Raw genomic sequence first — 18,904 nt, 5'->3', positions numbered from 1 at the left:
AGAAAACTGCATCTGACGCACAATGGTTTGTACAATTTTATAATCCTAAAGTGCACGCCAATATGTGAGGCGATTGCCATATTAATTGCGATCATATTTGCTTTATCAAATGCAAAGGGAGAAAGGACACAGTGCATTTTTTAATCTGTATAGAAACGTACCAGGGAAAGATTTCTCTTAATGAAAGGGCTGTACCATGATTCCAATATTCCACATAGAGGAGTACGTGCCTTTATACCATTTTAAAGGGGTGGTTTCTAAAATACTATTGAAATAGAACAAGGAACATCTAACTTAAAAATCAAAGGAAACAGGAGAAGTGTAAATTAGGTATGTCAGCATCAGACTATAAAGTGTGGCACCAGATCTGGGTAAGCTACAACATTAGGACTGCAGGTGCCAAGATCAACCAGATAAACACTGATGTTATCTATAATTACCTCATTTTTAGCTTAAATCACAGGTAATGAGGGAACTCAGAGACTCTAAAAGGCAATTAGAAACTGTACTGGCTTTTTTGCTTCCTATATCAGGAATTTTAAAAAACTTACTTTTATTTAAAGCTTTTTTTTCCCCCCTCCATAATGAAACATCAGGGCATATTACTTATACATATATAAATACATACAAAAACAAAAACAACTCACAATTACTCCCAAGCCTAAAATGGATTTCTTCATATTTCTAGGTGAAAAACGTTCTCATGTGATGAGGTATCATTGAAACAAAGGCAACTGATAGTTCAGCATGTGGTGGTTTGTTAAAATTAATTTACAATGATGTTTTGATTCGGGTTTGGATTTAACTGTGAATTGAGAAATCTTGAGCCTCCACGTCAATATTCACAAGGTGGATACAACTGAGTCAGCAACAGTTTTGGACTGCCAGATATAATCATCTTTTTTTAAAAAAAAAATGTATTATTTTCTTCAAAATATAGTGTTTAAGAGCTTCTAAATTCAGGATCATGTTAAAAGTACTCAACAAATGTACTTTTAGAAAAGAAATAAGAAAAGCTGTGTCACGAGGTTATAAAAAATTAAGCACATAATAAAAGTCATATTACTAATCAAAGGATCAAACATATAGAAATGAGGTGAGAAAAGGACCTGTTCCAGACAATCGCTACGAAGTTGTCTGAAATAAATGTTTTCTATTCCATGGTTTACTGATGTTTCTTACATAATTAACAAGTAGGGGAAATCCCTTTCTTCGAGACACCTCGGTGCAGACCTCCACCTTCTTGGGCCCCCTGTCCCGCCCTTGTTTTCCTTGCTATTGGTGATAACCAGCATGGACTTGATATCTTATTTTCTATATGATAAAGAATTTACCACACAGTCTATGATGTAAACAATACTGCAATGGAAATACTTACAGAATTGAAAACAAATTATTTTCTAGTCATTTAGAAGAAAGTATTTATTTCCCAAAATCTGATGGCCTAATTAAAAGTCAATCCTGTTTCTTAAACCATGTTTTCCAAGACTGGGTTGACCGGTAGGGAATCACACATACAGAAATACATGTACTTTTGAAATAAATGTTTTCTCTTAAAAAGATTTAAGTGGATTATATTTTAACTGAATCCATCATTCACTTGATGACCAGCACTATGCAACAGAACTTCCTGAGATGACAGAAATGTCCTCTATCTGACCATCCAATATGGTAATCAGTACTCACACGTGGCTACTGAACAGGTGAAATATGGCTAGTGCAACTGATCGACAGTTGTTTATTGTCTTATTTTAATTAATTTAAACCTAAACTTAGCCCCATGTCACTAGTGGTTCCTATATCGGACAGTGAAACTGTTTTTGGATGATAAACCATTCATATATACATTCCCTTTTAAAGTAACAACTAAAAAGGTTCAAGAGATGTAAAGATAAATATGCACATGATACATACTCATACAGTGTCCCTGGGGAAAGAAGACAGAAACACATTAAAAGCTAGACTATACAAGTGGTTAAAAAATCAAGATGATTCTATGAGAGAGGTAACACAGCATAAAATTCACTCTAAGTAAAATCGGATATACATGTACAAGTTTTTTTTTTCTTTTTTTCTTTTTCGTCTCTTAGCTCACTGGCTCTCACTGTGTTTCTGTCTCCATCACCACTCTCTGCCTCCTGCTTCCTCCCACCTCCCTCTTCACTCACACAACACACACTCACACACACACACGCACACACACACGCTAACACACAACACACACGCTCACACACACACGCACACACACACGCTAACACACAGCACACACAACACACACACGCTCACACACACACACAACACTCACAGACACAGTCACGCACACTCACACATACACACACACACTCACACACATAAAAGTTAGAAAAGCAGATCTTTAGTGATGACAGTGGTACATCTATAAGTTACCAAAAATGATCGAGGGCTTCCCTGGTGGCGCAGTGGTTGAGAATCTGCCTGCCAATGCAGGGGACATGGGTTCGAGCCCTGGTCTGGGAAGATCCCACATGCCGCGCAGCAGCTGGGCCCGTGAGCCACAATTACTGAGCCTGCGCGTCTGGAGCCTGTGCTCCGCAACAAGAGAGGCCGCGATAATAAGAGGCCCGCGCACCGCGATGAAGAGTGGCCCCCGCTTGCCACAACTAGAGAAAGCCCTCGCACAGAAACAAAGACCCAACACAGCCATAAATAAATAAATAAAATAATAAAAATGAAAATTAAAAAAAGCAAAAAATAAAAATAAAAAATAAATAAATAAATAAATAAATAAAATTATCTCAAAAAAAAAAAAAATTAAAAAAAAAAAAAATGATCGATACTGGAAAGAATCAGACCTGAGATTTGGACCATGAGCATATTATAACCATACTTGGCAAGAGACTGGCTCAAAGATCCAGGAAATGGTAATTCAAAATGAAGATCAACGGGCCACATGATCAAATAAACTTTAGTTCAAGGTCAATGTGTACTTTATAATTTGTTAGACTAACGTACCTGGGAAAACAACTTTACATGGGCCCCTGGAAAAATAAGAAAATACCCCCAACCCAAGGGTGACTAGAAAACATCACTCATTTATAGTTAAAAAGAAAAAAAAAAATGCACTGATTTTAAAAATCCATGCTTGAATACCTAATTTACCCAGCATGATGAAAGGCCAATGTATGCCATTTTCTCAACTCAAAAATGTTGAGAGTACCAAAACATTTCTAAAACTTAAAGGAGTTTTTCTCCAGATGTGATATACATTTGGGAAATGCATGGCTATTTGCTTCTACCTTAAATAACTCCACACTGCTTGGCTTTTGGAGTTTTCCATTCTGTTTTTAGCGGCATTTCTCTCATGGCCATCGTTTTCAGGCAATCAGCTATCGATTCGTAAAATGATATGTTAGCTTTCAGAAATCCTAAATCTGCACCCCTGTCACTTGCTCACTTTTTCTTTTTTAAAACCAAGACAAACAAAGTAAACTTTCAACTGTCACCCATTCTAGCCTATTTCAATAACATAAACTATATCAGGCTTTTTCAAGAAAAAAAAAAAAAAGAGAAATTAGATAAGTGGAAGCACTTTAAGAACTGGAAGGGCTTTCCTGGGACTAAATCTACCTCAATAAACAAACTCTTTGGCTATTTTAACATTTTCCCCATTTCTAACTTTCTGATTACATCCTCCTTGGGTGAAGATATTAGAAATTTGACCTCTAAATAACTGATATGTTACTGCATCTACAAAGAAAAGAGGGGAGATCCCTTTTCTCAGCACTAGACACTGGGAACACACTGAAGTGAAGGAATCAGGGCGTGGAGACCTGGTTCCAGCCCGCACGCTGCTTCCCACGCAGGCCCGAACACCAGTGGGAGCAGTACTTCTCTCACCGATGTTGTAAAACAGCTGCTCCACATCACAGTGGAAGATGAGTGGTTTTCTCACGACCTCCTTGCCCAAATTAAATTATGCTTCATAAAAAATCCTCTGTTAATATGCAGACATATTCTCCACTGCTGAAATTTTATGTTATTTGAAAGTTCATGTACTTCAAAAGAACCCAAATCTAGTCCTGACTTCATAAAAGACCTCTTGTTACTTTATTTGCTGTTCTGTTAATTCATACACGTGATAATTCAGATATTCCCAAATGGATGCCACAAAACAATTAATTATATGACCACAGATATCTTTATAATGAACGAGCGGGATGTTTTCGTAAAGTTGTTGCGTGGAATGCTACTATAAGATTGAAAATCAGCACCGGAAGAAAATTTTCATTTTTTCTACAGAACTTTTAAAAATACTATACTTAGGAATGGCACCTAGAGACACAGAGGCAGGAAAATGGGTTCCTTCTCTAGGGAGCAGCCTCCATCAGCAGCTCAGGGGGCAGCAGGAGAAACAGGGGTGGGAGCAGTGTTCAAAATGCCAAACAGACCACTCTGGCTTTATTTATTTATCCTACTCCCTCCACCCTGTCCCAGATCTCTCAGGTGGGAAAAAATGAGGTCAGAACACAAAGGAGAGACTCAGGCTCTGGGGGTGGCCCTGCGGTGGGGTGGAGGAGGGGCGGGCAAGCAAACAACAGGAGTTACTTTGGAGATTATAAATTTATTCTTGTGAACCGAACAAAATCCAAACAACCAGAGCTCTGTGCCTGATTCAGTGACAGTGGGGCTCGACCATTCAAGGAAGCTTTAAGATCTAGAAGCATGTTAAAGATTGGATTGAGAGTTAAGAGATGGTGTGCAACTACTGTACTTTGCTTCAGATGGGTTCAGAGACTTGGTCATGTCATCCAAATTACTTTTCTAATCTGAACAAGTAGCTGGAAATACAATCTTTGAAACTCCTTGAGAATATGTCAACCAGACTAAACTACTTCTATATCTATCTCAGAAAATCATGGAATGAAAACTAGGTCCATATGTTCAGATGATACTAGGACATCTTTTTAATTTTCAAATATCCTCTCATTACCAGGTTAATTTTATTCCATAGCTGGTTTATTGATTTCTCCCTTATTTCTAGGCACATAATATTCACTCTCAATTGTAACATTATCAATTATTTCATATAATTTTGTGCAATTTAAAGATTCACATTTTCAACTCCCAGTTAAAATTTTTGATCACTGATTTAGATATGTCAAACATCTATGATACACTGAAATCTACTGTCAAAATAGCAGTTCCTGCAAAGTAACAATGTCACCACAATGAAACAGTTATATGTAAATACCCATGTTGTATGAGTTCGTCACTGACAAATACAAGGCCAACCGAATCTACCCATTCTGAGTGCCCCAAACCCCCAAAGAATGCATTGCTGGAGTAGAAAATGAAGAATGTCTTTGTTCATATCGTTCACCTCACGGAAAACTCCTGTTCATCTACTTTGCCTAGCAAACATATCCTGTCTCCCAACCACAACCCACCCTCAATATTAACTAGCCCGTCTGGTGTTCCCCTAGTTCTTGGTGAAATGCCCCCACGATGACACCAGTCCTGGTGTATGCTAGCTGCTTCCATGTCTGTCTCCCCTCCTAGATCACGAGTGCACCAAGAGCAGGGTCTTTGTTTTAATCTTTGTCTAGCACACTGGCTGGCCTGTCATGAATGGGTGCAGAATAACGATCTGCAGAATGAATGAAGATATGTTAGGTCTCATGATGAACAACAACAAACTTTCATATATATTTGGGTTGGCCAAAAAGTTTGTTTGGGTTTTTCCATATGCCGGAATGGAAATGGATGTTTATATATATATATATATATATTTGTTTATATATATATAAACAAATGTCAGAAAAGCACTTTTGAATGCTCTGGATTAATAATAAATGAAAAAATAGGATTATTAACCACTGCCACTTTCCCTCAAAAGGCAAGGTAATCTGATATAGAAAAGAGACAAATATTAAATACTAATTTTATTAAAATATTCTATGTAAATTTCACCCTTAAACTTTATCTTTGAGACTTATAAATTGTCCGTCAAATCAAACATCAGAAATTTATTGCCACTTTAAAACTATATACAATTTTAAAATACTTCCCTGGTGGCGCAGTGGTTAAGAATCCGCCTGCCAAGGCAGGGGACACGGGTTCTATCCCTGGTCCAAGAAGATCCCACATGCCAAGGAGCAACTAAGCCCGTGCGCCACAGCTACTGAGCCCGTGTGCCACAACTACTGAAGCCCGCGTGCCTAGGGCCCATGCCCCACAACAAAGAGTAGCCCCCGCTCGCTGCAACTAGAGAAAGCCTGCGCGCAGCAACGAAGACCCAAAGCAGCCAAAAATAAATAAAATGAGTAAATTTAAAATACTTTTCTGAGATGAAGGCCAACTTTGTTAGGTGAAAAAGTTGATTAAAACTTAAAGGAAGTTTTACAAAAGAGAGAAAAAAGAAAGAAACTAGTATTGTTACTCACTATGAGTTAGGTGACTGGTCCAGCAGTTCTACACATTTGTAGGTATGCCCTCTACAACTCTGTGATATAGGAGTTGTTAATAGTCCAGCTTCACAAATGAAGTAATTAGGAATCAGGGAGGTTAATTACCTTGCCTAAGATCACACAGGCAGTTAGTGCTGGAGCTAAGATGTAAACTTTATTCTGTCTTATTTCTATCTGTGTATTTTTTCTAAACTGTTTCCCTAAATTATGTATTTATTCTTAAGAACTTAAAGAAGTCAGTGTCGTATAATTATATAGATTCTCAACAAAATACAGGCATCACATCAAAGTGAGGAAAGCAACCTTCTAAGAATCAGGAAAGAAACCCTAATTCTAGGTCCTCCTCTTTCAACTATTTACTAAGCTATGTCCTGGAAAAATAATTTAAAAGGCAAGGCCTCAGGAACTTAAGATGAGTGGGTGGAGAAGGAGTGGGATGGGGAATTCACTTTGGTCTTGATTATCTTTAGTATGGGTTATGGACTGAATGTGGCCCCCACAGACTCATGTTCTGAGTCCTGACACCCAATGTGACAGTGTTTGGGGGTGGGGCCTTTCGGAGGGGATTAAGCCATCAGGGCTGAGCCCTAATGAGTGGAATTAATGCCTTTACAAAAGAGGCTCCCAGAGATCTTTCTCGCCCCTACAGCCAAGTGAGAACGCAGTGAAAAGACTCCATCTATGAACCCGGAAGTGGGCTCCATCAAACACCAAATCTACCAGCATCGTAATCTTGAACTTCCCAGCCTCTAAGTTGTGAGAAGTAAATTTCTGTTGTTTATAAGCTACCTAGTCTCTGGTATTTTGTTATAGCAGCCCGAACAAACTAATACAGTATAACTCTCAATAACTAAATTGTTTCTATAATTCCATATTCCTAAAAATAACAGATTAACAAATTTATATCATTCTAAGAGTATAACCAGAACCTAGATTCCTAATTTTAAATCCAAAGTATGCTTTTGCCCTATTATCTCTAATATTTTGAATCACTGCTTCATTGTCATTTCAAGAGACATATGACCCTCTTACATACAAATCGGGGTGAGGAGGAAGGCACTATACCAACAATAAATGCAAATGATATAAGGATATTTCCCACATCCTCCCAAATTATTAATTACATGTAAATAGGATACATAAACGTCTTTGTGATAAAACTTGAAGCCTAATTTTAAAAATTTCCTCACTGACTAAAGAAAGTTCAAATTAATGGTTTCCTTCCTTATTCAGAAAAAGACAACTTTTAAATTCAAAAAGCTAAACCAACTATAATTTTTTTAAAACTTTTAACCAACTTAAACAGCCTTTGACTCTGTGGGCTACAAATACACCATACTGAGAAAGGGAGGCAACTGTGGAAGCTCTGATCAATATCAAGAAATAAGAGAAAAACAAATACCATATGCTAACACATATATATGGAATCTAAAAAATAAAATTGGTTCTAATGAACGTAGGGGCAGGACAGGAATAAAGACGCAGACATAGAGAATGGACTTGAGGACACGGGGAGGGGGAAGGGTAAGCTGGGGCGAACTGAAAGAGTGGCATGGACATATATACACTACCAAATGTAAAACAGATAGCTAGTGGGAAGCAGCCGCATAGCACAGGGAGATCAGCTTGGTGCTTTGTGACCACCTAGAGGGGTGGGATAGGGAAGGTGGGAGGGAGATGCAAGAGGGAGGAGATATGGGGATATATGTATACATATAGCTGATTCACTTTGTTATAAAGCAGAAACTAACACACCATTGTAAAGCAATTATACTCCAATAAAGACGTTTATATATATATATATATATATATATATATATATATATATATCTCAATAAATAATGCCATCAGTACTTTAGCGCCAAGTGGCTTTTTATTTTCTTTCCTTAAAAAGAAAATAAAATATATAAAGGGGAAATTTTTCCCTTATTTCTTCAACAAAAGTTCTTTTGAAATATGAAACTTGGTCCTTCTTTAGAGGGAAAAAACTATGAAGCCAAAAAGAATGAATATTTCTTAGTTAAAAAAAACCAGTGTGTAGTTTATAGTCTTTATGCAAAGACTACACATTTTTCAAGGCTCAAGTCACCCCGTTATGCCAGCTGTAGGATTTGCTAATTCAAAAGACACACATAAGTATTTTGCAATTCTTTTTTGCATTCAACTACCTATGTTTTTTAATTCAACATCAGGGTTTCTGACTAAATCATTACAAGTTTTGTTGATCAGCTATGACTCATAACTGAAGAATCACTGGTCGTTATTATTTTGAACTGTCTCTTGGAGTCAGCATTTCATTTAAGGTATTATTTGAAAATTATCCAATTGTCAAAATCCAGAAGATAATACATTTTTACTAATGGCACAGCTTGGGAAAATACACTCAAAAATGGTATCATATGAAATTAGATTGTAAAAATAATTAGGGTCAGCTAAGATGATTTACCACTGAATACACAGAATCTAGAAAATCAGAGTTAAATAGACAAAGTTATTTTAAAATAATCTAAAATGATTTATATTCCATCCTATGCCATTTATACAATGCCAAGATGTTGTCTGAAATTTAAGCAATATTTTGAGTTTCCCAGAGAAACTCAAAATAACTGGTCTGAGTTTTCTCTAAATTGACTCTTAAAGCAACAGATTTTAACATGAATTTGTGGCTACATAAACACAGCCTAACTCTTTCAAAAATGAGGTAAAAATGAAGTTATTTTTATACTGGTAATTATAACATTATACTTTTAAAAGCTTTACACTGACTCAAAAAACCATACAGACTTCCAATGAACTTTTGCAGAATATCATAATTTGAATAATCAAGATATTTAAAAACATAGGGTAAAAAAGGGAAAATTTTTAAATGCTCACCTTCAATTTATTTCATAGGTCACTGTTATACCATCTAATAAGATAATTAAAAACATGCAAGCAGCTGGTACTACAGCTAAACAGATTAATGTAATAGTCTGTAGTCATATGTGCTGGCAAGGGGCTCGCCTCTTTGGAGAGGAGAAGGTCAGCTGCCCTTGGGAAGAGGAGGGGGGATGGGGAGAGAGCGCTCCTACCATGTGGCCCTGTGCTACAGTCACTAAGTTAAACATCTACTGCAAACTGCTCATTGGCAAACTACTTCTCTGCTTTCATACCCTCGGTTTGAAAGGGTCTCAGTTTTAATGGTGAAATAAGAAACAGAGAAAGCTCATTTAATCTAACAGAAAACATTAACACTAGTCTTTAAAAAGCACAAGGTATACTGCATAAACCAGTAATATCTTCTCAGTTCTTCTAATCTTTCCATTTTACCACATCACCTGCAAATTAGTTGGGAGACAAACAATTAAATTTTAACAGAAACTTCCAAAACAAGATCTAGCTATTACCCAGGCACCATATAATCATCATACTGGAGTTAAATGCAGCTGTACTCTATCTGAATCAATGAAGCAAACCACAAGAGACACAAATCCAAAGTGAAACCTCCTAGCCTCTGAAAAACAAATCTATGAGCCTTAGGCACATAAAGCTAGATACGGTCCATTGATTGTAAATTTCAAACTTTGTCAAAATTCCAAAAATCCACCTCTGAACTTATTATACTCATAATAAAACATCTTCCTCTTATCTCCACTACGTGTACATCTTTCCTACTATTTCTCTACTGTTTGTACTATGTGTACAAATGTGCTATGCAAAGGAAACCTGGAATATACAGCAGAGACAGAATATCAAGCCTCAGGTTAAGCTTGATCTTAGCCTCCTTTGTGCTAAAAAACAAAAGTTATTTTCCGGTAAGACATTTGTTTTTAAATCGTCCTTTTGGTGTCTCCACATCAGCGCACTGTAAAAATATTCTACAACACCCGAAGACTAACAGTGATGACAATGATGAGGATGGCATGCACTGGAAGATAAAAGCAGCTAACGTTGATTCAGCATTTGCCACACCACATTAGCCCATCAACTCCTTGTAACAAATGTGTTGTATTATCCCCACGTGCAAGGTGAGGAGACTGAGCCTAAGACTTGTCCAAAGTCTCCATTTGGAGTCAGGATACGAACCAACTCGCTATGTTTAGATATTATTAATAAACAAAAAACAAAACAACAACCAAAAAAGAGACTGTGCCCTCTTATAACTGACCATCTAAGACCACAATAATATAAACAAATAATGGAAAGAATATAGACTTAGGTGACCAATTCAAGACTGAATTGGAAAGTTAATAAAACCTTGGCACATGCTATAAAAGGGTACACACGTGGAAGGTTAAGTGAACACTAAGGCAGCAAAGTTGCCAGTTCACATGAGGTAAGCACAAAGAATTAATAATATTAATGCATGGCTTTGCATTTAGATTTTCAAAAGGCTTTATCTTACACAGTCCTATCTCGATCTTTAAAACAGTTGTGAGAAGGAAGCAGGTCAGACATTATAATGTCCATTCTATAGATAAAAAGTTAGAGCTAATCATTATCCCAAGACACAGCATATATAGCTTGAGTATCCTAGTACTAGGTTGACAGCCAGAATTATCTGCGAAGAAAGGTCAGCATTTCTGAGGTGGTTTAAAACACAAAGGTAGACTTGTTAGGCTAAAGATATTTGATGGTTGGAACATTCACATTTTTCTAATAACCTATTTCTACTTGCTTTAAAAGAGCTCCGATAGTAATGGAAAAATAATTTTCATTTTCAAAAGTAAATTTTATTGACAATTCTGTTGCCATTTTAGTGTGATTCTGCAACAATTCCTAGGTTTTATCAGTTAACCTGATATGAAAATATACCCTAGAGCTGTGCTTCTATGAATTCTGCATTTAACCCAAGTGTCAAATTCACAAGTAAGCTCATTATATTGTAAGAGCTATTGCCTACTCAGTAGAAAAATATTCATTTCACACCTTAAATACTATAATACTATTTAATAACAGCACTGGCCTGCCAACTATTAAAAGCTCATTTTTATACACTGTACTACCTGAGCTTTTTATCTTGCCTTTTTAATTATAACAATAAATTAATATCCTAACATTACAACACTGACAGGCATTGATTAAAACTATATTAGTTAACAATATTAGTATTTACTGTGCAAAGTTGCATTAGGAGTTCATTTTCAAAGTACAATTATCATTCAATAATACTAAGATACTTTAATCTTCAAACTACTCAAGAACAAAATAAACTACCAGATAACACTGTGCCTTCATACTAACACATTTCTCTTAACTTGCTGTCCATTAGTTACTATAATTAGCTAACTACAAATGTAGTTATCAAGTATAATTCACCAATGAAACTGACATATACATATGGGTTTTCCTGCCTTTGAAATACATCTTTATTTTCCTTTTGTCTTGGATTTTTTTAAACTGTATTTATATCTAATACTGATATTTCCACCATGGATTGCACACATATTATCATCTTAGCATTCCTCAGTTACATGACAAACATGAGTATTTATTTAAATATCTTTTATAGAGAGTTCCCTGGTGGTCTAGTGGTCAGCATTCTGCACTTTCACTGCTGTGGCCCAGGTTCAATCCCTGGTCGGGGAACTGAAATCCTGTAAGCTGTGCAGCATGGCCATAAATAAATATCTTTTATAGTCATCTTTTTTTTTTTGGTGTGATCAACATGTTCAGATAGAGGAGTCTACCTATTATTTAATATGTCAAATTCCAAACTTTATATTACACTTCAGCACTAAAAGAAGGTTCTGGAGAACTCCAACATTTATAAGGTAGGATGGGTACAGAGAAAATATAATGACAACACGTGAGCTTTTACTACTGTGATAATACGCTTCTAGAACACCATGGGGGCTTATGTAAGCCTTCTGCAGTATCCATGACACTTGAATGACCGATTATTTATAAAGACCCCAACTGGTATAAAATAAAGATGTCAAGCATCTCAATTACCACCTCATTTCTGGAATTCATAAACAAACTGTAAAAACCTTCACAATTACCACAGTTTTATTAAGTGCTTCCTGAATATAAGGCCCTACTCTAGATGTTAAAAGCTTGCCTGGGATCTGAAGAAACAAATGACACAGTTCCAGCTAGGTATACAGAATATGTATTCAAGAAAAACATAAAGATTCTAAGCACAAATTCCATATTTATTATAGAAAAGAAGGAATTATAGCTTAATATTCAAATGAGTTTCCAAGTGTACAGTGGTCCTTGCATATATTTTATAGCATCAACACACAGAAGTATCAGAACTTATTAACCATAAGGACAATGTACTCCAATTAAAGTACTTCTTCAAGAATCTGCATTGCTACCTATAATGTCAAAATGTATTATTACTCAATCTGTACTTTTTATTCCCCAAAAGAAAACAACCTAGTTCTTACATCACTTTGGTTCAGTATATGAATTTTCAAATATTACTGGAAATACATTAATCTTTCTTCTTCCTAGGTTTCCCTGTTAAGAAGATACAAAATATATAAACACTTACTCAAGCAAATTCAAGTTATAAAGAGAATATTAACAAATAACTAGATAAGATGCATGCTTCCTTAATTGCTGTATCCTTTTTAAAAACTGTTAATTGAGATGTGACTGCCCTGTTTGCTGAAGAGCCAAATGCGATGTTAACAAACAGCACGTAATGTAACCACGGATTATGTTTTATACTCTCTGAGATGCTCACAAGCAGTACACTCTGTATTAGCAGGAAACTTAGACAAAGGAAGCCTTTGGTACTGTAAGAGATACACTGGAAAAACAAAAACAAAAATGGATTATATTGAAGCTTAATACTACATACGCATTCATTCTAATCATCCTACTCTAGGATAACGACAGATATCTACAATAAGTCCATCTACTCAAGAACTAAGAATGCTACATTTTCAATTACTCAATAAGTCTGCAGGACAATTGCATACCACAATATTCTTCACATTTGTCAGATTTTTTAGAACCCTGTAAGATTAGATATCTTGTAATATTATATATCTATGTATTCATCACCTACCTATAGGAATTAAAAGTTCCATCAGAGTCTAAAGTAGAACTTGTTCTTCTTCCATTTTGATTTGAATCTCCTGGAAAAAAAATTTTAAAATACTGAGATTATGAAACTTGAGTGTTTCAGTTGAAAAGCTACTGTGTGGCAGCTCCACGCAGTTACTGAGTCAAAACAACAAATATCCCCTTATCCCGCCCCCAAATATCTTTTGTAATCAGAGTCCTTTAAACAAAAAATTCATTTTGATGTTAAAATATAGACTAACACCACCACTCCTAACTTGGATAGGAATACTACAGAAGTAATTGCAGACAGGAACAAATGAAGTATAATACAGCCATCTTCTTCTTATGACTCACAGACAAAACCAAAATTTATACACCATTTAATCACAGACTAATGCTTATAAACAAAGGGCAACTTTTTATTAGTGTCCTGTCCACTGGAAGAGTCAAAAGAGAGCAGGCAGACAGCAGACTTGGAATACCCTCCCCCGGCCCACCTCACCCCCTGGCCCCCCAGTCCTCCACTCTCTGGGAATCTGGTCTGCAGAGAGGGAGAACAGAAAGCTGAGAGGTGGTGATCAAGAATGCAGTCTATAAAGAAGCAGACCTACTAGAGAATGGACTTGAGGACACGGGGAGGGGGAAGGGTATGCTGGGATGAAGTGAGAGAGTGGCATGGACATATATACACTACCAAATGTAAAACAGATAGCTAGTGGGAAGCAGTCGCATAGCACAGGGAGATCAGCTCGGTGCTTTGTGACCAGCTAGAAGGGTGGGATAGGGAGGGTGGGAGGGAGACGAAAGGGGGAGGAGATATGGGGATATATGTATATGTATAACTGATTCACTTTGTTATAAAGCAGAAACTAACACACCATTGTAAAGCAGTTATACTCCAATAAAAATGTTAAAAAAAAAGAATGCATTCTAAGGATCTTTTAATACATCTTAATAGTCTTCCCCAAACTTTATGTTTTAACTGTGGGCAAAAGTTCAGCAGTTTAAAAAAATAAAAAAAACAACAACATCTAAAGGTATTTCTGCCTCATGTAGTAATATCAAACTTTTAGGGAAAAAAAACAATTCCTCTCAAGCATATTCATAAAATCAGATTAGAACAAATTCATACCTATCAGTTTAGAGATCATAGAATAAAAGTAAATTTGCTGAAGAAGTTTAAACAAGTGCTTGCAAATGCCATAATATAAAATATACATTCTTACTGACAGAAAATTAATTTTAGCTTAAAATTTAAAATATATACTTAAAAGTATAGTTTTTAGGAAACCACAGATACTACTATGAAATATATCATTTATTCTTAGAAACAAATTAAATAGACCAGAATCTGATTACATTTTATACTCCTAATTCCTATAATGCAACTTTCAAACATCAGGTTATATTCACTTTTAAGATATTTAAAGCTTAATAATTTAAATGATTTATTCAATTGTTATTTATACTTTCACTCCACTTTGAACATTCTAAGGTACCACGGGAGATTATCACAGTGGTCCTGGTTAAGTCAAATAGTAATTACAGAGCTTTCAGTTTAGAGGCGAGATTATTTTAAATTACTGAATACAGCACTTAAGGTACCATACTTATATGATTATGTTGCTCATTAATGGTTATTGAAAGCAAAAGTGTAATTTTAATGATAGCTACCTATTTTTCTTTGCACATTTTATAGCTGACTGACTAGTCAAAAATGTTGGTTCTCTTCAAAATCTTTGCAGCTGCACCCAAAATGTTTAGAAGAACGAGAATTGGTCTGAGCTCACTTACTGAACTTTTAAGTCTACTCTTTTTTCCAAAATACACTTTCAGGTTTTTGGGGTTTTTTCATTAAACAAAAACCCTAAAATGGATTACAGCATTTGAAAATGTTGCCAAATTTTATAGAAGAAAATAATCCAAAACACTTAAATGTTTAAAATCAATCTACTTGAGTATACTCTGTTAATTCTTTGAAAACATGGGTACCATAAGATGACTCATGCAACATACTTCACTTGCTTTTAAAAAAAATTAATGGTATTATCATAAATAAACTAAAAAGATTTAAGGAAAATTAGTCTCTCCCTGTCTTGCTAAATGAAAATTTCCTACAACACATGTTATTTAACAGCTTGCAGATATTTCCTGTAAAATGTTCCACAATCAGCACAGAATAAGTACTATATCATACATTTAAAATATAAGCTTTCTCTTTGTCTTTGAAACTAAAGATTAGGATTACTTAAATACATAAAATCTCACCAATGGAATATTTCTTGTCCTCTGCTTATATTTATCATAATAAATATAAAATACTTCAAATAAGAGATTTTCAGTTTTTTAAACACCAAAGTTTTGTCATCAAAATACATCACAAAAGTTTTCTTCATTTTATACCTGTATGGAAACGAATATATCACATTTTAAATGTAACCCTCAAAGGATTGTAATAAGGAAAAATAGCAGCTTTTCTTTCTCAAAAACATACCAAATAAGGAGTACAGTTGTTTCTCACAAAAATATTAGAGAAAAGATTTCAGAGTTGGCTATATGGGGAAAAGGCTACAAAGTTTTGAAGTGGGAAAAACTGCTTTGTTCCTTCAATCCTCTAGATGAAATTAATTATAGCAAATGTTTATGAAAACATCTGTTCCTTACAGTTATAAATTCTTAATTTTAGTATGGACGATTCCAGACTCTTATTTTGGAAGGTAACTGTCTGACAATTGAAAGGTTTACCAAGGAACAGACAGAATTTGTAATTCTGGAAAATGGTATATACAGTGTGCTATATCCAGTAGAGATTTTCATTTGCGTGAAACGCTTGGAGGGGCTTAAAACTGGTAACCAGGAGAGATCAAAGAAAAACAGAAAGGCTCATTTTTCATTTAAGCTGTTATACAACAAAAACATATCTGTAACACAAGAAAAGACCAACTAAGAATTAAAAACAAATGCTACTTTACTATCAACCTAATTTGGAGGTAAGTATAACAAAGTATTAATTTTATCAGGATTTTAGTAAGTCTAATGCCAATACAGCCATGGGAAAGTATATGTAGTGTTCCTCAAAAATAACAACAGAGGGTGCAAGAGAGTTTAATATGATGTTTTTAGTTGCTGTTCTGATTCTTGAACTAAGTTGTCAGGTAGCTGTAACTGTAACAAGGATACATAGGTTGTTTTCAGACTTTCCCTCTCTCTCTCTCACAAACACACAAACACACGCACACACGCACACACACACACACGCAAAAATACATTTTTAAAGTAATCTCACACAAAGGTCTTTAAATGACCAAACAGCACAAATACTTAAATATGTTTTAAGATAACAGAGTTCCTTTCACTTGCTTGAAAAGCAATTTAACAATAGAGTAAATTTTAAAAATACAATAGTGACTTTAAAGGTATTCGAATATTTAATGTAAACTAAGCCAGTAAAATAAAATGGATGTGTTTACTGAGTAAATCTTAAATAAATACATAAATTATATACAATATATAACATACGAATTTTGTATGTCACTATATGTATGTGTAAGATTGTACAACATATATATTTGTAGGAATGGTTCATCAATTATCTGTGACCATTATAGTTTGAAATTTACATAACACATTCATTTCTCATTAATTGGTAAGTAACTTTGTGAAATGAGTTCATAACATTCATAATTAAAATAAGTTGCCTGATTTGAAAAAAATATGCTCATAGTTACATTGTTTTTAGTGAGGATACAAAGAGCATAGTATTTTCCATTAGTAATTCCTAACATATATGTATCTAACTTATTAAAACAATAATATGTATAACGGTGACTTAAATAGGATAAATTAAATTTGGACTCCTTTTTTAGCTTTTACTGTAGTCATGTTTAGCTAAGGGCATTTACAGTATCTATCTGTGCACTGTTGAAACCATGCTGAACAAAGGTTTACAGTAGATTTCCAGAGTGCTTTTTATGCACAAATATCTGCTTTATAAGAGAGGTTGAAGATTTTAAACTAGGCTAGGTTAAAAACAACCAGAATAATGCTATAAGTAAGCACAGCTACTCAACTGTGCCTTCTTCAGTTTACATGTAAAAAAATCAAGTTTTAGAGGATCCCATGGTACTAAGTATGAATTCTGAAAAATATTACATAAGTTTTAAAAAGGCTGATCTCAGAATTGTTAGAGAAATGTCATCACGTATGTGTGATGAATTATTAATAGTAAGGGGAAACTATTCGGTTCAAACTTAAGTTGAAAGCAAACTTATGGGTAGCCACATCTTACTTGTGATAGGATAATATGGCATAAATGAATAGTGTAAACACCTAAAACCTTGTGTGTCTTTTAAATGAATGAGGATTACTACTGAAATGTTTTAGTTAAATCTGAAATCCCATTCAAAGTGAATGATTCAAAAAAATCTATAAATTAAGTATATTCATGCATTGACACAGTTAAGGCAAAGCATAATAACTCAGCATCATCTATGAAAACAGTCCACAAAGGATATTACCTCATTTCAGGAATCAGGTAAACAACAGGCTCTGTAGGCTAATTATTTATGCTAAAAATCTAGGACCACCCATTAGGTTTAAGAGCCAGTGCTCAAGTAAATACAGGAAATTTGTTTATTTAATAATTTTCCATTTTCTCTATCACTGTTAATTTATCTATATTCTAATGATTTAATGGCCATATTTAGTTCTCTACATAATATTTTCAAATTATTAACTTAGATAATGAAACTCAGATGTAAAACAAATACATAGGAACTATTTTAAATAAATAACATTTCAAGTGCACAATTTTAATTTAAGAAGGTAATACTTCTGTTATTCTTGTTAAATATTGAACAGAATTCTTTTTAAAAAGAAAGCAGAATGACATCAGCAGAGTGGCAGAAGATACAACTCCAAGTTCTCATCCTCCCACAGAAACGTCGAAAAACAAGAACTGTCGGAACCAACTTTGTAATGACTCTGGAAAATAGTCAAAGATTTACAAGAACCAAGTGAGCAATGAGCCAAGAAAAAGGCAACTGGAAAGCTCTGTGGGGTTTTTACTTGCCTGTTCTACCATCTCCCTAGATCAGCAGCAGTCTTGAAGAAGTAAGCTAGTTCCCAGTGTGGGAGAATAGTACCTGGTTCTGGAGGGAGCAGAGAAGACCATATTTTCAAAGTGTTGTGTAAATCAATTCTAACTTGTTAGGAGCTACCTGAAGAACTGACATAAGATGTTCATCTCTTTTTCATCTAAATAAAAAAAAGGAAAAAATGGTGGGCTTTGCTCTTGTACCCACTGCAAGTCAAATTAAGAGCCAGCAGATGCCTGAGGTAAAAGAATACAATCAAAACATAAAATAGAGCACCTAAGGCCTGGGAGAAAAAGCTAGCGAGAGTTTCTTTGAGAAATTAGGACATTCAAAAGCACCTGGGTATGCAGGGGAATG

At 35.0% G+C, this 18,904-nt stretch overlaps 1 protein-coding gene across 9 annotated transcripts in view; it reads right to left on the bottom strand.

Annotated features, from left to right (window-relative positions):
- The window catches only part of TBC1D5 (TBC1 domain family member 5), a 538,946-nt gene that overhangs the window by 255,548 nt on the left and 264,494 nt on the right, over window positions 1-18,904 (bottom strand). For all 9 annotated transcript variants that reach the window (XM_036849871.1, XM_036849872.1, XM_036849873.1 and 6 more), the window contains one exon: window positions 13,453-13,522. In XM_036849871.1, the coding sequence (XP_036705766.1) occupies window positions 13,453-13,522 (70 nt within the window). The remainder of the gene's footprint in view (window positions 1-13,452; window positions 13,523-18,904) is intronic.

This window comes from Balaenoptera musculus, chromosome 4, assembly GCF_009873245.2.
Source record: "Balaenoptera musculus isolate JJ_BM4_2016_0621 chromosome 4, mBalMus1.pri.v3, whole genome shotgun sequence".
Classification (NCBI taxonomy): Eukaryota; Metazoa; Chordata; class Mammalia; order Artiodactyla; family Balaenopteridae; genus Balaenoptera; species Balaenoptera musculus.
Note: the sequence above shows the minus strand (reverse complement) of the source record. Positions and strands in the feature narration are given on the sequence as shown.